This window comes from Tursiops truncatus, chromosome 5 (genome assembly GCF_011762595.2).
Source record: "Tursiops truncatus isolate mTurTru1 chromosome 5, mTurTru1.mat.Y, whole genome shotgun sequence".
Lineage (NCBI taxonomy): Eukaryota > Metazoa > Chordata > Mammalia > Artiodactyla > Delphinidae > Tursiops > Tursiops truncatus.
Genome location: NC_047038.1, coordinates 33,619,416 through 33,641,302, shown reverse-complemented (window position 1 = coordinate 33,641,302; position 21,887 = coordinate 33,619,416). Strand labels below are relative to the sequence as shown.

General features: G+C 34.8%; 1 protein-coding gene across 11 annotated transcripts in view; it reads left to right on the top strand.

Moving 5' to 3' along the window:
• Positions 1-21,887, top strand: part of GSTCD (glutathione S-transferase C-terminal domain containing) — a 172,885-nt gene that overhangs the window by 6,800 nt on the left and 144,198 nt on the right. For 10 of the 11 annotated variants that reach the window (XM_073805008.1, XM_073805010.1, XM_073805012.1 and 7 more), the window contains exons 2-5: positions 1,643-2,083; positions 2,720-3,187; positions 8,234-8,485; positions 12,597-12,690. In XM_073805008.1, coding sequence (XP_073661109.1) covers positions 1,664-2,083; positions 2,720-3,187; positions 8,234-8,485; positions 12,597-12,690 — 1,234 coding nt within the window. In that variant the 5' untranslated portion in view covers positions 1,643-1,663. Of the gene's footprint in view, positions 1-250; positions 862-1,642; positions 2,084-2,719; positions 3,188-8,233; positions 8,486-12,596; positions 12,691-21,887 lie in introns of those variants that run through there. The other variant, XM_019927757.3, reaches the window with a different exon arrangement.

Here is a 21,887-nt window from a genome sequence, read left to right as displayed (position 1 = left end):
TTTAAAATAACCAACGTCTATTCGTCCATGCATTCACTCAATATTTCTTGACTATATATATATATATATATATATATATATACACACACACACACACACACATATATATACATATACACATATATACATATATATGTGTGTGTGTGTATATATATATATATACACACACACACACACACACACACACACACACACACATATACATATAGCAGGTCCTGTTTTAGCATAGCAGTGAATAAAATAAAATTTGTACTCTCATGGAACATTCTATTGGGCTAAGACCAAAATAGATAGCGTAGTATGTTACAGTAGTAATAAATGCTGTGAAGAAAAGCATAGAAGGGGATGGAAATGTTTTTTCAGGAAAAGTGGGAGTTGGGGTTTGCAAGTTAAATACAGTAGCCAGGGAACATCTCAAAAAGTTGATATTTGAGTAGGTACTTAAAGGAGGTATGGATGTGTTCTAGGCACTAGAAATATCAAGTGCCAAGGCACTGGGGTGGGAATGTACCTAGTGATTTAGAGGAACAGCAAGCCACTTTTGCTGAAGCAGTGAGCGAAGATGAGAGCTGATGAGATGGACAAAGAGACAAAGAGAATTAGATCAAGGAGATCTTTGTAGACCATTGCAGGAGCTTTGCCTTTTCTCTGAGTAGGATGGGAAGACATTAGAGCGCTTGAGCAGAGAAATGACGTGATTTTATTTCATTTTTAACAGTATCATTTTTGCTAGTATGTTGAGAATAGACTAGAGGATGGAAAGCAGGGTTAGGAAGCAATTGCTATAATTAAGAAGAAAGGTGATGGTGGCTTGGATCACAGTGGAAGCAATGAAGATGGAATGAAATAATCAGATTCTAGGTATATATTGAATGTAGTGCCAAAATAAATTTTTAATGGATTAGTTATGGGGGTGTGAAAGAAAAGAGTAATTTAAAATGATTGTCCAGGTTTTTGGCCTGAAGAGCTGAAGGATGGTGTTCCATTAACTGAAATGGGGAAGATTCATGAGGAACAGGTTTTGGGCGTAGGGAGAGAATAAGAAACTTGATTTTGGACACGTTAACTTTGAGATATCTCAGTTATCAACATCTAAGTTATGGAGAATTTCAAATATTTTTTTCTATTGTGATTCAGCATACAATAGCTCATCACATATCAAAATCCACCTTGGGAGAATCCATTTCTTGTGAGAGAATGAATATTTCCCCCCCTCAATTATTATATTTTAGGAGCATAAAACAAGCAGTATTCATCAAGCTTCTCAGAGCTATTATCCCCAGACAACTCTAGGTATTCTTGGTTATTTCTTATGTCCCATTCTATTCATCTTTTGTTCTCACCTGTGGTGAGACCCCGAAGTATCAATACTTGACTGGGAGAGTTCTATTGCCAAGCACCTGAGGTATGCTCTTTTTAAAGGAGCTGGATATAAAATCACCCTTAAGACTAGTTAATTGGGCAGGGTAGGAATCTTTCTTTTGGAAGCCATTTATTCATTCCAAGAACCAATTCTTGTAGAATCATATCTATCACAAATCCCTGCTGATTTCTAGAAAATGTTTTTAAAATGTTCATCTTTTATTTTAGCTTTGCAATTCCTATATTCTAAGACCTATAACCACTTCAATTTATGCTTCAGGTAACCCAATGAAAGAAGAAAATGAAAGGCATTAAGAAAAGTCTTACAGAAGAATATCTATACTTGGACTTTTCTTACCAAAAAGAAGGGTGCATCTTTCCTCTTCATACATCTATAACTTTATTTTTGTTATCATACTGTGACTGCAAAATCTTTAAAGTTTGCTTAGTCCTCACTGGAGAAAGCACAGGCATTTCACTACTTAAAAGTGTACTGTCTGAGGATGTTGAAATACAGATTATTTCAAGGCAAGAGCTTCCACCAATAGTCCAGAGTTGCTGTTTACCTGCAGTAGTAGAAAGACCAGACAATTTCTGTAGAGCAGGACTTGCTGTTGTTCTGAGACACATAATCCAGAAATCATATGAAGCAGACCCCTCAAAGAAGGAAATTTTGGAACTTCTGGGTTTTAAGAAGACTTGCTTGAAAGCCTGTGCTGAAGTAAGTATAATGTCTCTTTTCTGTTATTTAAAGCCATAAGTGACAACACATTCACTTGAATATTTATTTGAACTTTCTGTTGGAAAATAAAATTTAATTTACTTAAAAGAAACTACAGTAACCAATGAAAGAGTTAAAATAGCCCTTCACATATACCGATATTTCAGTGCAGTATTGGAAGATAAGAATTTAAGATTTAATTTATGAGGTTTAGAGACATTATTTTTAGGGAAAGATTTCTCTTTTTTTTTTTTTTTCTTTACCTTTTAATTACGTTGAGGATTTTTAAAGGGGATTTTACATATGAACAGGAGCTCAAAGTAGCAGTGTTTCGGAAACCGAGCTTTTTTAGGGGGAGTGTACTTTAAAGGCTTTGGGAAGTGAGGATTTATTCGGTAAGTGGACATAGGAGAATAGCATATATTCCAGATACAGGAATGCTGAACCTCCATTGTTTAATGTTATCACTTCTGAAGCACTGTAATGTCTCTTGATAGAGCGTAAAAGCCTAGCCCAGAGATGGTTTAGCTCAAGACTTAAATTCTCTAAACCAGTCTTATTTCCCAATAGAAAGTTATTTTTCTTCAAGCTATGTTGAAAGTAAAGAATCCTTTCATTTCTTGTTTTGTTTTGCAGGTTAGTCAGTGGACCAGGCTATGCGAACTTACCATCCCTTTAGCTATTGAGAATTTTCTCAAAGAATCTTCTGACCAGCCCCCAGCTATCCCTGCTGAAATACTAGAGCTTGAGAAGAAGCTTAGTGAGCCCGTTAGGGTACATAATGATGACAAACTCCGGCGGCAGAAGCTGAAGCAGCAGAAGGCTGCTGGGGTTAGGCCTTCCCTTTCTAAGGAAGAAACGAAGAGCAAGGTCCATAGACAGGAAACATCTGAAGAGGTGGACTCTTCATCGGCGAGCCTGGAACTGAGAGTGGCATTTTCAAAGCTCACAGTACATGAGGAACCAGCTCCTGCCAACAGGGAGCCTGCTCACGTCAGAAAAACGAAAGCTTCTGACCTTCCGCCTCTGGACCATGTGTTTGTAGAAGGCCTGTACTTCACTTTGGCAGATATTGTGCTCTTGCCCTGTATCCATCATTTTTTGGTAAGGTTTATCAGGAGTGGATACATTGCTGTATGTTTCAGTCTATAAACTGCCCAGGTTTGAGTCCCTATTTCATTTCTTAATACCATTATGCTTCTGGGCAAGTTATTAATATCTGTCTCCGTTTTCTTATATGTAAAATAGAGATGATAATAGTGCCTTCAATACATGTTAGTAATTATTATGACTTTTAGTTTTGAGTTGCTAAAAACATTAGCATTCTTTATAATTATTAATTTTAAAATGCTGTGGTGATCACCTTCTAATACTAGAGGTTCCAGTATTAAAATACTAAAGACTCTTGTCAGCTATATTTTATAATTATGTAGTTTCTTCAAATGCTAATTTCATTATGTTAAATATTTTTAAATCAGAAATATTTTACCCTCGTCTCTGTTATGTTACATAGCTGGCAGTACTATTCAGTGCTGTGGGAGATTATATAAGGAAAGTTTCCTTTTTCAGGTACACATATATGTATATGTCTGTGTACATATATGTGTGTGTACATATATATACATATTTATATACATACATATATAAGTGTATGTATGTATGTATTTTTTTCTGTCTGTGGAGGGAAAAAGGACAAGGTAAAAGTAGTATCAGAGTGAACATGGGAAGCTAGAGCTCTCTGCAGCTTTCCAGTTGGTTTTCCAGAACTGCATTTTTCTCACTTTGAAGCATTTCACCGTTTCCCTTACGAAGGAATCAGATATTAGATTTCATTTTGATTATATATCACCAACACTTCAGGCATCTCTACTGACAGATGAGAAGAGATTTCTAATGAAAATCTATATATTTGGGGACCAGGCTTCACTAATAAGTTAGGTGGCATTAATCAATTGGCATTTTCTTAAAGTACATTTTTCTTTAAAATGTAAACGAAACAAGATTAGAAATCAAAATAACTTCAGAATCAAAGGATGTGAGAACAAGAGATCTAGGAATCGTTTAGATGTTGATTAGTATTGTAAACGTCATGTGTATTCATATTGTCCATGGTGCTGGGTGGGGAGAAAAACATAGATTTTTTTCTTTTTCGTAGTCAAACGATTTCTAAATTCTCTTGTCCCTGACTCCCCCCAGTCCCCCACCTCTGCTGTTATTACCGACTTCAATCATTAGAGCAGTCATTTGGTGCATATTAGGAAATACTGTTGGTATTCATGGCTTCTTGGTCTCCTTGGATAACTATTTGTTCCTAATTTCATAAAAATCGAATCAAAGCGGCACTACCATTAGTTCATTCATTTGAGAAATTTATTGAAAGCCTACTGTATATGTCATGCCCTGTTGTATGCACTAGGAATACAGTGATGAACAAGACAGAAATGGTCCCAGCCCTTATGGGGTTAATATTCTAATAGAAATAGAAGAATAGGGAAGATAGAAATGAACACGTAGACAAATAAATAATACATATTTAAATAATGGTAAGTGCTACAAAGAAAATCAAACAAGGTGATAGAGAAGACTTGATTATTTGCTTTCAAAGGCAACAAAACATAAAAATTGGATTCACCTGCATAAAGGTTATTTTTAGATCATTATCCAGACATCTATCTTCAGCTAAATTGCATTTAATTTTAGCTTAATTTAAATACTGTTTACCTGATGAGGATCAATTGAGGTGGAGGTGTTCCTAATTGAGAGGATTTTTTTCCCCCTTTAATCAGGTGGGACATCAGCCTGACCACTGCTGAGTAAATCTACCTAATATTGATACAACTAAGGAACTCTGTTTTCATCTCAGTTTAAAATAGCGGAAAACTTTGTTATTACATTTATTCTATGATTAAATTCTTCTGTTTTGACATTATGTAAACGAATTCTCTAAATATTTCCTTTGTTTGTTTGTATTTTTCCTAGATCATCACATTTTCTTTCAGGAGTTAATCTTTCTTTGCCAAAGCTTTGATGTTATTTCTGTTGTATTTATTTTCCTCCTGTAAGTCATCTTGGGTTATGAAGCAGCCATTTTAGTTCAGACGGTGGCTATGAAGCTGAGCCTTTACACTTGTATTAACACACATTGAGGTGATGGAGTAGTGGTCCAAATGATCAGAATTAAGATCAAGTTCATGATCAGGAATGAAGTTCAAGTTACTAGGTTTGGATCAGAAACATGGAGTTGAATCTAGGGCCAAAGTATTTAGCCACAGGAATAAGATCAAGAATATGAAAGAGCAGTCAATTTTGCTAATTTAAGGTTTGGTATACCAGAGGTCAAAATTAGAAGAGTTAGGGAAAATACCCAGTTTTGCTAAACAGAATAAAGCCAAATATGCAAAACAACAGCAGGGAGAGAGGCTGAGGTGTTACATCTAAACCTCTGCTCCAAGCTTCTCTTCCTCTTCATAGGATGTTAGTGTGCAAAGTTAACCACTGATAGCCCAACACTTCTTCCTGGAAGGTGCCTGATAAAATCCTCTCCTCTGGAAAGTTTCAGGAATGGATTAAAAAAGAATAAATTAAAATGCATCTTATGATTCCCCCCTCCCGTTATTTGTTAGAACCTTCTAGTACACAGAATAGGAAGCAGATGGGAGAAATAATAATGAATAACCATACTAAGGCAAAATCTTGCTTCTCTCTGATGCCAGAACATTTTATAGTTATTTTTAAGTTACTGCTACTAAACAGGTACACTTTGATAGAACTATTTAAAAGATTATTCTACTCCTGGAAGACAGAGAAGTTGACATTTTATGAAATATTTTTGTAACTTGAACATTTATGATTTAACTTAATACATTTTAACTTCTAATGCTTTGAATTTAGTTTTTTAAAAGTATGACGCATTTATTACTAAAGTAAAATCATTGTAGAAATTGATTTTTGAGCAAAAATACCTATGTTAATTACCTCTTTCACTGTTCCCATTGGCATAAAATTGAGAATAAAATGGGAATCTCACTACTGGCTGGCATATTGCAAAAATTATGGATTCCATAGTTAATTTATATTTTCCATCCCCTGTCCTATTCCTTAGGTCCTTAAGAATTTTCAGTTTTAACTCACCAGTTCTAGACAATAAGAAAAGACCCTGAACTAGGATTATATTTCCATTTAGACAGGTTGTTTACTATTTTTTATACTGCTTACACTGCTCACCTAAACATTTGTTGATTATGATGTGCTTTTGAAAGGGTAGACATGACTGAGGAAATGACATAAAAGAATTACAAAATATTTTATATAATAAGTGACTGGAAAGTAATGCAGAGGAGGAGATCTTTTGGATAGGTGTAATATCTTGCTTCTCTTTTTATTCATACAAGTTTTTCTGCCTCTTGCTATAATTAAATACAAAGCCAGTAGGATTTCAGTTTGTGGTCTTGATAGCAATTTTTTACCAATATTTTGAGAATAAATTATTTTCTTGTCCTTAAGTAACTCTGGTATTTATAATGTTTTGATCTTATCAGCCAGGTAACATCTTTTAAAAATCATTTCTTAGGAACAAATTTAATTTTCATTTCACACATTTAACATTAGCCTCATCCTTAAATATGTCTTCTCAGGTGTAATTAATGAATGTGGTGCCGTACCTCCTGAGCTGTCTGGGTATTAGCAGGGCAGCCTGGCATATTGATTAAATGGGATGACCTGTCATGCAGAGTAAAACTCAAATTTTTTAAACATGAATTATTGTTTAATCACAACTTATTTTCAAAAGAAGGGCAAGATGTCATATGCGTCTAGCAAGTAAGAATAAATCACTACCAAGGGGAGTAAAGGAAAGGTGAGGAAATGAGAAATTTCTTATTTGATTAATTTATCATGGCTTAAAGTTCAATTCCCATAGCACATAATCTGTTTCCAGGCAATTAAGTATTTTGTTGAGAATTAGAAACTTTTTGGCTCCCAGAGTACCATTTAGACAATATTTTTCAAACTTTTTTACTTTTCACAGTAAATAATGCATTTTACAAGGTGACCGAGCATACAATTACAAATATACATCTTTATATTATATATATGAATATAGATATATAAACAGAAAATAACCCACCTTACTACATGCTATGTACTCTGATATTTTCTATTTAATTTCATTTAAAACAAAAAAAATTTTTTTAATTGATTTTTAAATCTCCTAATGGGTTGTAAGCAGCAGTTTGAAAAACACTAATTTAGGGGATTATTCTTTGAGGTCAATAAATGGTTTCTTGATCATTTGTTCATTCACTCAATATTTTTTGCAAGGCAGTGTTTTAAGCGCTTGTAGTATACAAAGAGAATTACACATAAACCCTATTCTTATAATCAATTCTTATTTAACCTTAAAGTCCAGTTAAAATAGACTATATATATGTGTGAAATTTTTCATTAATTTTCGTCCTTTCTGACTCCTGTTTTGGCACTGATTATAGCTAGATACATTTGTCGAGATTTTCTGTGACTTGACCTTTTCATTTTATCTGTTCATAAGTCATAATCTGTTTGTAACATTATAACTGTTTCTATGGAAACAACATTCAGTGTCTCACAAAGAAGCAAGAACATTCTAATTTTTAAAGAAATTGAAGTTTGGTGGTGGTGCTGGAGAGAAAGCATCTGACCAAGAGAAAATAAACATATTAATTTACATCAGGGGTAATGGTTTCAAATGCTTCTAATTTGAATAAATAAAAGGTTTACTTTAAATGCTGCATCATAATAAACAGAAACAAACTACTGATAAATGCAACTACATGGATGAATCTCAAAATCATATTGCTAAGTGAAAAAAGACACATTTTGTGATTCCATTTAAATATATGAAATTTTAGAAAAGGCAGAGTTATACACATGAAAAGCAGATTATTGATTGCCTACAACTGACTGTGGAGCAGAGACTGACTGCAAATGGTCACAAGGGAACTTTTTGGTGTGACGTTGAGCGTAATGGTACTGGATTATGGTTGTGCAACTATAAATTTACTAAAACTCATTCTTTAAATGTGTGAGTTTTATTGTATGTAAAGTTACCTCAATCAGCTCTTATAACAAACAAAAATTATATAATAATGTATTTTGTTCTTTGTAATTGCCTAGGTAATTATCTGCAAGAAACTTTCTGAAAAGCTGGTAGAATTTCCACTGCTGGCTGCCTGGTACCAGAGAATTCAGGAAGTGCCAAGAGTAAAAACAACAGCTTCTCAGTGTGGGATCCAATTTCTCAATTTACCAGAATTACAGACCACCTCGAATGAACAGCAACCAAGCTTAGATGAGGTCCCATGTGTAGAGGAGCAAAATGATCCTTCATTTATAGGAGGACCAAGACCCACCATGACTAAGTTAATGGTAATTAAATTGTTTTTATTAAAATTTTGTTTGAAAGATTCCATGTAATAAAGTTGCTGAGCATTTTACCCCAACTTGTATAACATTTTTGTTTTAACATTTTATAAATTTTATTTATATCTCTCTTGACCAGTTAATATTTGTGCTAGTCTTTGGATTTAAGTGAAATATAGTAAATTGAAGATTTTTAATATTATGTGTCTTTGGAGCCAAACAAGTCAGAATATATATTTTTAAGAGTATTTTTCTCAGAATTTTTTGTTTTTATATTCGAGACACCAAAGTCATATCACACCTGGTCAAGTTTATTGTTTTAACCTGACGTTTTTCTGTTGCAAGGAACTGGTTTCTCAGTTTCTTAATTTTGAGGTGATGATTTGAATTAAAGAAATATGAAGATGATTATCTCAATATATTTTCCAAGGTTTTGTCTAAATTTAAGATTTTTGAATTCTTTGAATTCTGTTTTTACTTTATTCTTTGATTTTATGACTTTTTATGTAATAAGAGCACATGATTTCTTTTTCTCTCTGCAGCATAATTTGTTTCTAATAGTACTAAGTGTAAAAGTTTTCACCAATAGGCTTTCTTTTCTCTATCATTCAAAACAATCTGCGAAAATGTTTTGCTTTTAACTTAGACTGTTTGAAGATTTGTTCGAATAGAAAATTCATGAAGTAATTTAGCTAGTCATCTGAGTTGTATTGGAAAGAAAATCATTATATTTTTTAACTTGGGTTAGGAAGTATTTGAGTTCTATAGTTAACAGAAAGTTTGCTGATTTAGAAAAGCAGATTTTAGTAGTGACACCAACACCTTATCTCTTCAGCTAAGCTTTGTTAGCCTAGTGGTGAAACAATGAAACAGATGGTACAGTTGATTATAGAAGATATCAAAGCAGGTCCAAAGTTTGATGTGTCTTGATCAGATGGTTATATTGCTCAGTGATCTCTCGTTTACCTCCTGAGTGTTTTAAAAAAAATAATTGTCAGGAGAGTACTCTTGTATTAAAATACTAATTTTAAAAATTTCAACAAACCAAAAATCTGTACTTTTATTTTAATTCATACGTATGCAGTCTTGAAAAAGAGATTGGTAATTCAAACTTTTGTACCTGTGCTTTTCCAGCGATAAAATGACATCAGGAAAGATATTTGCATTTGATACATTTTAAAATATTTATAAAAAAGAGACCGGTGACTAGAATTTAAATTCAGAAAAAAGTTAATAAACAATTGTACCGTAGAAACTAACACAACATTGTAAAACAACTATACCCCAATTTAAAAAATAAATAAAATACATATGGACAATAAAAAAATTATAAAAATAAGCGCTTTTGTAATAATATAAAAAATATAAAGGAATCCTGAATTTTTAATTTACAGGGGATGTGTTAGTTCAGGTCCTCCAGAAACAAATTCCAAGATGGGGTTAGATGGGCAAGAGGTATACTGAGGGAAACATCTGTGAGGGAAAGTGGGGAGGGAGCCAGAGGAAGCTGTGGAAGCCTTCAGAACGTGGTGCAGTTTTGGTCCCTGTGCTTGAAAATGGGAAAGGAAGGAAGGTTGGGTCAGAAGAGTCAGACTTCAGTGCAGTTCTAAGAAAGTTTTGTTAAGCTAGTGGGGAATCCTTGAGCCTGAGTCATCTGTCAGAGAGTTCCATATTTCTCAAAAATGGTCTGCCACTCAGTCTCTGAGCCCGAGACTCTCAGTCATTGGCTTGGGAACAGTCCATGGGAAGGCTATACTAGAGACTAGGTGACTTGGGTTCTAGTCCCAGCTTTGTAGTCAAGCTAACATTATTACCTTCAGTAAGTCACTTAACCATAGGGTCTCAATTTCTCCTTTTATAAATTAGGAGAGTGTACTCCTCTGTACTCGTACAGAGGAGACTCTGTACGAGTCATTTCTGATTTTAAATTTTATGATTATATAAAAGTTGACTAGGACATCACATCTGCAATTTTATAAGAACGGAATGTTCAAATCTAAAATGTTATCATTTCAATTTTCATGTAATTCTAACTTGATAGTGTATATTGGATACATTTTCTTTTTTTTTTCTTTTTCACTTTTCCAACCTTATTAAAGAAGTTCACCATAGTAACATTTTACTTTTTAATAGGGCATTGTTTTTGCTACTTACGAGTTTCTCTATTGTCACATATTTGAAAGACAATATTATATCAAATTAACATATTCTATGAATGTATTAATTTTTCTTTATACTGTAACGTTTCATTTCTGTATAGTCAGGGTTTTTTTGTTGTTTTTTTGTGTTTTTGCTTTTTTTCTTTTTCTTTTTTGCCAATTGCAATGAGGACACATGAAATTGGCCCTAAGCAGATGTGTAAAGTAGGAAAGGTTTTCTTAGGAACACTCACATCTCGCCTTTTTTTCCTTCTGTTTTCTTACGCACAATCTTGCCTCCAAAATCTCCCTTATTCTATAGAGGTTTTAAATTTATTTATCCAGTCAAAAAATGTATATGTGTCTACTAAACACCAGACATTGTTCTGAATGTTGGATGTATGAAGAACAAATTGGACTGCCTTCATGGAGCTTACATTCTGGTGGGGGAGGTAAATAAAGAAAAAACACAAATAAATGTATAGCACATTAGGTATTGATAAATGCTATAAAAAAATAATGTGGGATGAGGGGGGTGCAGATGATTGAGATCAGGATCAATTTTTAGATAAGGTGGTCAGGAAGGCTTATCTGACTAGGTGAAGACATTGAGCAAATGACCTGAATGAACATTTGAAGATTTGGATGAAGTGTTCTAAGAGGATCCAGCTAGTAAGAAGACCCTGAGCAAATCTACAGAGACAGAAAGTGGATTAGTAGCTGCCTAGAGCAGGGAGCTTTGGGGAGAGAATGGAGAGTGTCTGCTAATGGGTATGGGACATCTTTTTTGAGGTGATGAAAATGTTCTCAAATTAGATAGATAGTGGTGATACACAACTGTGAATATTTTAAAAACCATTGTATTGTATGCTGTAAAGGGACAGATTTTTATGGCATAGAAATTATATCTCAATATAGTTGTATTTTATGGAAGACTCTAAGTTAGGAATAAGTGTGATGAAATGAGGAATAGCAGGAAGTTCAATATGGCTAGACTAAGGGAGATAGGAGAGAGGTAGATGATGTCAGAGAGATGTGTTTATCTTTCTGGGGGAGGTAAGTACTCTAGACCTCTATACTTGTAGCTATACCTCTACCCCAACAAAAGAACTTTGTACTATTTCCTTTGGCACTGAAATTCAGCTAGTTTTCATAATGGAAAGTAATCTCACGAACTAACCGATACAAAGGGGTTAATGATAGATTCTCAGGGATTTTTCTTTTGAATAGGATATTCCTGCAGATAAAAAAAAAATCTAGAACCATGGATATCTATCCTGTAGGCTGTGGACACAGAATGTGATTGAAAAGGTTCTGGGAATCCATGTGTATGCCATGCCACTGTCTGTAGAGCAAATAAATAAATGTATAACTTTTAACATGAGGAAGGAACCTGAGAATTGTTTTATATATGGAAGAGGGATGATCATTTTTTAAAATGGTGGGGAAAAAAATGTTGGGAACCATTTGGTTAAAACAAAGGGATCCTTTTCTAGAGACTTTGTAGATACTTGTAAAAGACTAGTATGGATGATATTTTGGGATGAGTGTTAAAGTAGGGACTTTTTGATTCTGTGAATATAGCTCCTAGGCTGTGGCAATTTTTGTATAATCCAAGACAGAACTTGATGGACATATGCAGAGTCAGTTTTGATTTTGTGGATTGTTTTTGACAAAACTTTTATTCTCAGGTGACTTTTCTTTTCGACATGCAATATTTATAAGTAGCTTATTACTTCTGTGTCACTTCAGGTAATAATTTAAATAGGAAATTTAATAATAATTTAATAGGAAAGTAACCATGCTGTTAAGAAACTCAACATATGTTTCTTATGTAACTAAATATTTTGAGGAATACTTGATGATTATTAAAATCTGTGTCCCTCCTTGCCAGTATAGGAAACAGAAATTTGGTCTTCTAGAACATAACAGGATTTTATTAATTTATTAATTTGGAAAGGGCCTATCTCCTTTTCTAGGAAAAAGGCATTGAAGTGATGTTTTCTCCCCACCCTTGCCCTACTTGGACCCTTGACTGGGATGCTCTTCCTGCAGCAGTGAGCCCAAAGGAAGGTAAGGTTGTTTTTTTTTAATCTTTTTTTTTAAAATAAATTTATTTATTTTATTTTTGGCTGCATTGGGTCTTTGTTGCTGTGTGCGGGCTTTCTCTAGTTGCAGTGACCAGGGGCTCCTCTTCGTTGTGATGCACAGGCTTCTCATCGCGGTGGCTTCCCTTATTGTGGAGCACGGGCTCTAGGCGCACGGGCTTCAGTAGGTGTGACTCACAGGCTCTAGAGCGCAGGCTCAGTAATTGTGGTGCACGGGCTTAGTTGTTCCACCGCATGTGGGATCTTCCCGGACCAGGGCTCGAACCCGTGTCCCCTGCATTGGCAGGTGGATTCCTAACCACTGCGCCACCCGGGAAGCCCCTTTTTTTTAATCTTTAAATATTACTCATAATCTGGATACCCTCTTCAGATCCATCTTCTAGTTCTCTAGTTCTCTCTTTGTCTATATCTAATATTCTGATCATACTATCCACTGAGTTTTCATTTTATTTTTATTACAAAATTTTACAGATACACATTGCTCTGATTTAATATTTCTCATATTTTCCTACACTGCTTCATCTGTTCCTTTTTTTGTCTTTGCTGAAGTATTTTGAAGCCTATCCCAGATAACACATCATACTATAGTACACACATCTAAAAAATATTGACATCTTAAATAATCACGTCATTATCATGCTTTATAAGAATCAGCAAAAATTCCTTCATCATCTGATAACCAGTTCATAATCATTTCCAATTGTTTAAAATATTGTTTGAAAAAATATTTTGATAGTTAGATTTTTAGTTAAATAATATTTTTATTGCTAAAAACTATATTTGGTTTGTTTTGATAATAAACTTTTCCTTGTTCATGTTTCAGTTTCCTCTTTTTATAATTGTTTAACCATAGTGATTTTATATTGTGTATTTTAACATAGTGATTTTATATTCTGTATTTATTATTTCTAATAGCTGATGTTCATAGAGGTCTAATTCTGCTGTTTGTTGTTTCTGTTGACTTCACTGCCAGTGTCTCATATCCCTATTAGTTCTGTAATTTTAGATTATAAATTGATTTTTTTGGTTATTTAAATCTTGGAATCTTGTGGGGCCTGGGATAGGAATGAATTCCCATGGAAAGGATTTATATTTGTTTATGCCAGACATCTTAAAGTATTTAACTTAAGGCACTAGATCTTAACATATTATTTTTTCACGTTGAGATTCCTTCAGCCTTTTCTGTCTGGGACTGAGGTTTAAACAGAAAAGTTAACTTTTTTCACCTTCCTTTGCTGTTGGGTAGAACTCTTTGTTTTTCAATGCATTTTTTCGTAATGAATATAGCTTTTCAAGGCTTCTGCTTTCATGTAGTGATATTAGTTTCAACTCTCCATCATGCTAGGGATCAAGGACTAGCCTATCTTCTTTGTCTTGCTGTTAAAGCCTAGATCTCTGTTGTCAGCAAATACCCTCCAGGGAGCTATAGTGTCAGTTCAAGATTATTACACTACTTTTTAGTTCCTATCCCCCTTTTTAAGGCCCTATGGATTTTCCTTACTCTCAGAAGTCCAGTTAGACATGTAAAGGATGATTGTTGAATTTTAAATGCCATTGTAGGTATTTTTAGGTGAAGAATTTTTTTTAGCTCAATGTTCTATTTCTTTAACTGTTCATGTATTCTTTAGTTTTATACTAATCCAAATATGTTTTGATTTTTCAAATGCTCTTTGAAATCATTTGTCTTCCTTTTTCATATTCTTCTCTTCTATGATGCTTCCTGATATTGCCTGTATCTTACTAATCAATTCTGTTCTGTCAATCGAGGAAATACTTTAGTATTGTTCCAAAATGGAAGAAGATTATGTTGGATAGTTAAGAACTCTGTTGCAAAGATATTTGTATAAAAATGAAATCTATTTTTTGTCTTTTATTAAATATATGAAAAATAGTCACTAATGAATTTGTTAATGTTTTACTTTAAAATATTTTGACATTTTACAAAGCTTAAATGTTTGTTTTTATGTGCAATTAAATTTTCTATACTCTTCAGTTATAGTATAGATTCCGAACGGGTTAAACCTATAATTTACTAAATAAAAGTCATATTTTTATTAATATTTATATTAAAAATTAAAACAGCTTTTAAGTGCCACATGCTTTGCTTTGTCTATAATGTCTGCTATGAAGGCAAAATGATATTTTCACTTATTAATATGAGGACTCAATTACATCTGCTAACAACTCAAAGTTGACATTAAGCATTCGTGTCATTTTACTGGTTAGAAGCGCATATCTAATGGAGCTCATGGAATATATTACTCATTATATCCCTTTAATTGGATCATCTTGTTTTCATAAATATTATGACAAAGATGGAGCTATAACAGCAAAGCTACATGGTGTACTCACATTTCATTTACTGTTTCCTAAACGTTTATAGTCTTGTTAAACTAAGGTAGAATTGTGGCATTTTAGATGTTCTGTTTTCAGTTCTGGCAGTTTCAATATTGCATAGTCATAGGATCTTTGTGAAATGAAATTATTCACATAGAGGTGCAGAGGTCACTATGAATGTGTTCTCATGATTTGTGCTCTGGTACCGTCTTTTAGGAGAAATTGAATTGTAATAAGGTATTATTGGTACTTGGTTCATTTAGATGTTTCACAGACTGCGTATACTGACTGTATTGAGTTACATCAAGATTGTGGTGCATATTATAAGAATCAGCTTCTTTACCATCAAAGACTATATTATATTAATTCTCATGATGGAGTCTAATATATTTCATAAGCCTGTCTAGTCTCTTATCCTCTGCTCTCACCCATTTCTCTCCCTACATCTTACATAACATTCCCTGAACTTTTTGCTGTTCCTTATACAATCTATATTTACTGTCTCCCTGCCTTCACCATTATTTTTCCTCCAGCCTTATATATTCTTCTTTCTTCTTCCCATTCCACTGAAATTATTATCATCTTTTAAGGATTAACTCAAATGCTGCTTCCTTCATTAAGCCTTCTTCATGGATTATGGAGTCAGCCTGCCTGAGTTTGAAACTTGGGCTACTAGCTAGCTAGGTAACCTATGGCCAGCTTCTCTACTGAGAATGTCTGAATTCTCTGTTTTCTCAACTGACAATTCTCTGTACCTCAATGGCCTCATCTGTAGAATGGGGATAATAATACTACCTACCTCATGAGATTGTTAGTACATTCAATGAATTAATATATAAAACAGTACAGTGCCTAACTATAATAGTAAATGTTAAATAATACTAATATAGTAGTCAGAGTAGTCAGTAGTAGTCAGTAGTCAATCATTTTCTCTCAACATTCCTTTAGTACTTTCTTATACTTCATTTTGATACTTATAGAATACTTCTGTTATACTAGTTTACATGCATGTTTTCCTTCTCCAATAAACTGTGAGCTCTTTAAATATAGGACTCCTGTGGATAGGTCCTCAATAATTTTTTATTAAATTGAATTGGATTGAGACTATAGATCCTTTTTTTAACTTCCCAAGTTTCTAATTAAACCATGCAACGTTTTTGTCTCATATAGATTTAAAAGGCTAAAATAGTTGGGATTATTTAGTTTTAAGAAAACAGAACTGAATATTTAATTTACATTATCATTCTTATAGTTGTCATTGTTAATATTATTATTATTACATATCTTTAAATGGACTTTTTAGGAGTAAGTTGCAGACATCATGACTCTTCACTTCTAAATACTTAACTGTCTCCTTTAAGAACAAGAACATTTTCTTATATAGCCATAGTACAATGATCAAAATAGGATATTTAATTCAGTACATACTATTGTCTACTATTCAGTTCAGTAGATTGTAGTACATTTAGTTGTCATGTCTCTTTAATTTCCTTTAATGTGAAACAGTTTCTCAGCCTTTCTTTGTCTTTCATACCATGGACTTTTTTGAAGCGTTCAGGCCAGTTTTTTGTAGAATATTTCTCCATATGGATTTGTCTGATGTTTTCCTCATGATTAGATTAAAGTTACACATTTTGGGCAGGAACAACACAGAAATGATGTTGTGTCCTTCTCAGTGCCTCATTATCAGGAGGCATATTATGTCTGTTTGGGCCCAGTGATGTTAACTTTAACCATTTGTTTAAGGTGGGGTCTGCCAGGTGTCTCTACTCTAATGTTACTATTTTGCTCTACTGAATTAATAAGTAGTTCATGGGGAGATATTCCAGACTACATAATAACTTGTTTCTTTTCAAACTTTCACTCACCGATTTATATTCGTTTGATGCTTTCTTGCCTGTGATAGTTGCAAAATAGTGATTTTTCAACTCCACCATATTCTATATTTATTAGTTGCCACTCTACTGTAAGAAAGTCTTCTTTCTCTCTTTTTTGTCTTTCTTCCCTTTCTTTCTCTCTTTCTTTCTCTCTTTCTTTCTTTCTTTCTTTTCTTTCCTTCTTTTGACTCATGAATTTTTGTTTTATTAAATAAGTTATAATATATCACTGTCATTATTAATTTCAGTGCTCAAGTTGTCCCAGGTTGTAGGTGCCTTCAAGCTGGCTCCTGATCCTTTGGAAATGCCCCAATCATTCTATGATCATGTCCTTAATTTCTGGCATAACAAAATAATTACAGGCTCATTTTGTCATTTCCCTGCCCCAGCCATAGAATCAACTGTTTCTCCAAGGAGCCCTTGTTTCTTTTAGTAGAGAATAGTATTTAGAAACTACGATTTGGGCACTAGGTATGCTCGTTGCCAACAGTATTGCTTCTAGGTTCTTTCGGTAGAGAGATGTATATATAGACAGATTCATTAGGAAATAGCTGTATGTATACATACATCTACATACACACACATACATAATCATACACATCAATACCTACTATATCTATATATCTATGTCTATTATCTACATATATTGAAAATCATGAGTTTATGCAGATACCTCTAATTCCAATCCGATACCACAAGATTCTTCCTAGTTTTTCTGAATTCAGTATCTGTATCTATATTTTCCAACAGTAAAAATTAAAGCACCAAACATCACCTATGTATTTGCTCATTTGTTCAGTCCTAGAATATATGGACAGTAATTTGAGTTGCTTTACCCATATCTCTGTGAAAAATACACCTACTAAGTTGAGTTCCAATTTGTTTGCAGTTATTTTCATCTTTGAATTGAGGGTATATGGTCACAGTTCTCATGCAGGTAACTGTGATCAGATGGTTCTATGGAAGATGAACTATGAAAAGTGAAAAATGAAATGTTTAAGTTAGTATTAGTCATGTCCCCTGATAGAAAATCTTCAACCAACATTTCCCTGCACTGAGAAGATCCAGGCAATTGCATGTTCTCTACTACCTGTTGTCCTCACATACCTGTGATTTCTTACTCCAATGAACTAGGATAAATACTGTGAACCTGAAGACTCATTTTGTTAAGTCCAGAGACACCTTTTGTTCTTGACCTTTGAATTTTTGCCCTCTGAGTATGAAAGAAAGAATGGATATAGTCTTTTGCCTTAAGACCTAGAATAGAGCTGCTCTAAGTCACACTCCATCGATATTTCCCTACGGCCTTTCTGTCCTCCAGTAGTTTTTACATGGCTGGTTCCTGTATTAGGAGTGGCTCCTAGTCCCTAATAACCACATCAATCACGTAGAAGGGAGGAGAGTCAGAAGCATAACCTTATAGAAGAGAAAGGCAATAAAAAGATAGTTGCTTAGGTGTTGTTCCAGTTATAATCTCTTCTTTTTTGTTTTTTAACATCTTTATTGGAGTTTGCCTTACAATGTGTTAGTTTCTGCTGTATCACAAAATGAATCAGTTATACATATACGTATGTCCCCATATCCCCTACCTCTTGCGTCTCCCTCCCACCCTCCCTATCCCACCCCTTCTAGGTGGTCACAAAGCACCGAGCTGAACCCCTGTGCTATGCAGCTGCTTCTCACTACCTATCTGTTTTACATTTGGTAGTGTATATATGTCCATGTAACTCTCTCACTTCGTCCCAGGTTACCCTTCCCCCTCCCCATGTCCTCAAGTCCATTCTCTACGTCTGCGTCTTTATTCCTGTCCTGACCCTAGGTTCATCAGAACCACTTTTTTTTTTTTTTTTTTTAGATTCCATATATGTGTTAGCATACGGTATTTGTTTTTCTCTTTCTGACTTCACTCTCTATGACAGACTCTAGGTCCATCCACCTCACTACAAATAACTCAATTTCGTTTCTTTTTATGGCTGAGTAATATTCCATTGTATATATGTGCCACATCTTCTTTATCCATTCATCTGTCGATGGACACTTAGGTTGCTTCCATGTCCTGGCTATTGTAAATAGTGCTGCAATGAACATTGTGGTGCATGACTCTTTTTGAATTATGGTTTTCTCAGGGTGTATGCCCAGCAGTGGGATTGCTGGGTTATATGGTAGTTCCATTTTTAGTTTTTTAAGGAACCTCCATACTGTTCTCCATAGTGACTGTATCAATTTACATTCCCACCAACAGTGCAGGAGGGTTCCCTTTTCTTCACACCCTCTCCAGCATTTATTGTTTGTAGATTTTTTGATGATGGCCTTTCTTACCGGTGTGAGGTGATACCTCACTGTAGTTTTGGTTTGCATTTCTCTAATGATTAGTGATGTTGAGCATCCTTTCATGTGTTTGTTGTCAATCTGTATATCTTCTTTGGAGAAATGTCTATTTAGGTCTTCTGCCCATTTTTGGATTGGGTTGTTTGTTTTTTTCATATTGAGCTGCATGAGCTGCTTATAAATTTTTGAGATTAATCCTTTGTCAGTTCCTTTATTTGCAAATATTTTCTTGCATTCTGAGTTGTTGTCCTTTCATCTTGTTAATGGTTTCCTTTGCTGTGCAAAAGCTTTTAAGTTTCATTAGGTCCCATTTGTTTATTTTTGTTTTTATTTCCATTTCCCTAGGAGGTGGATCAAAAAAGATCTTGCTGTGATTTATGTCATAGAGTGTTCTGCCTATGTTTTCCTCTAAGAGTTTGATGGTGTCTGGCCTTACATTTAGGTCTTTAATCCATTTTGAGTTTATTTTTGTGTATGGTGTTAGGAAGTGTTCTAATTTCATTCTTTTACATGTAGCTGTCCAGTTTTCCCAGCACCACTTATTGAAGAGGCTGTCTTTTCTACAATATATATTCTTGCCTCCTTTATCACAGATAAGGTGACCATATGTGTATGGGTTTATCTCTGGGCTTTCTATTCTGTTCCATTGATCTATATTTCTGTTTTTGTTCCAGTACCGTACTGTCTTGATTACTGTAGCTTTGTAGTATAGTCTGAAGTCAAGGAACCTGATTCCTCCACCTCCATTTTTCTTTCTCAGGATTGTTTTACCTTTAGCATTTGTTGTAAAGCTGGTTTGGTGGTGCTCAATTCTCTTAACTTTTGCTTGTCTGTAAAGGTTTTAATTTCTTTGTTAAATCTGAATGAGATCCTTCCTGGGTAGAGTAATCTTGGTTGTAGGTTTTTCCCTTTCATCACTTTAAATATGTCTTGCCACTTCCTTCTGGCTTGCAGAGTTTCTGCTGAAAGATCAGCTGCTAACCTTATGGGGATTCCCTTGTATCTTATTTGTTGCTTCCCTTGCTTCTTTTAATAGTTTTTCTTTGTATTTAATTTTTGAAAGTTTGATTAATATGTGTCTTGGCGTGTTTCTCTTTGGATTTATCCTGTATGGGACTCTCTGTGCTTCCTGGACTTGATTGACTATTTCATTTCCCATGTTAGGGAAGTTTTCAACTATAATCTCTTCAAATATTTTCTCAGTCCCTTTCTTTTTCTCTTCTTCTTCTGGGACCCCTATAATTCGATTGTTTGTGTGTTTAATGTTGTCCCAGAGGTCTCTGAGATTGTCCTCAGTTCTTTTCCTTCTTTTTTCTGTATTCTGCTCTGCGGTAGTTATTTCCACTGTTTTATCTTCCAGGTCACTTATCTGTGCTTCTGCCTCAGTTATTCTGCTATCGATCCCATCTAGAGTACTTTTAATTTCAATTATTGTGTTGTTCGTCGTTGCTTGTTTCATCTTTTTTTCTTCTAGGTGCTTGTTAAATGTTTCTTGCATTTTGTCTATTCTATTTCCAAGATTTTGGATCATCTTTACTATCATTATTCTGAATTCTTTTTCAGGTAGACTGCCTATTTCCTCTTCGTTTGTTTGGTCTGGTGGGTTTTTATCTTGCTCCTTCATCAGCTGCGTATTTCTCTGTCTTCTCATTTTGTTTAACTTACTGTTTGGGGTCTCCTTTTCGCAGGCTGCACATTCGTAGTTCCCGTTGTTTTTGGTGTCTGCCCCCAGGGCGTAAAGTTGGTTCAGTGGGTTGTGTAGGCTTCCTGGTGGAGGGGACTGGTGCCTGTGTTTTGGTGGGTGGGGCTGGATCTTGTCTTTCTGGTGGGCAGGACCACATCCCGCGGTGTGTTTTGGGGTGTCTGTGACCTTAGTGTGATTTTAGGCAGCCTCTCTGCTAATGGGTGGGGTTGTGTTACTGTCTTGCTAGTTGTTTGGCATGGGGCGTCCAGCACTGGAGCTTGGTGGCCATTGGCTGGGGCTGGGTCTTAGCATTGAGACGGAGATCTCTGGGAGAGCTCTTGCTGATTGATATTAAGTGGGGCCAGGAGGTCTCTGGTGGTCCAGTGTCCTGAACTCGGCTTTCTCACCTTGGAGCCTCAGGCCTGAAACCAGGCTGGAGCACCAAGGCCCTGTCAGCCACATGGCTCTGGATCACTGTGATGATAGAGGTGCTCAGCACCCTGTACCTTGGGAGGATGCTCCACCCCCTCAATCTCTTTTATTCTTATATTCAGAGTTGCACTGTCTTCGAAATATGGCCCACTTAGGTATACATAAGGCCTTGGTTTTGCTTTTGAGGTACATGAGAGCACTAACTCCTAGGGATACTGATATAAGGGTGGTATCTAAAAACTTTAAACATAACCACTCATTCACCCTTACCCCCTGCCCCCCAGTTTAGAGTATATACTTATCAGCTGAGATAAAAGAAAAATTTAATGGCAGAGTTTTACAAGAAGGAGGTAGTAAGATCTCACCTTTCAAGAGGGTTTTAAACCTAGTAGATTTCATTTGCTTGGGACAGGTATGTATGAATTCTTAGAACAAGAATTACAACCTGCTATATTTTAGTTCCTGTTATGTAAGTCACTGATTGAATTTATGGTTTTAAGGGAA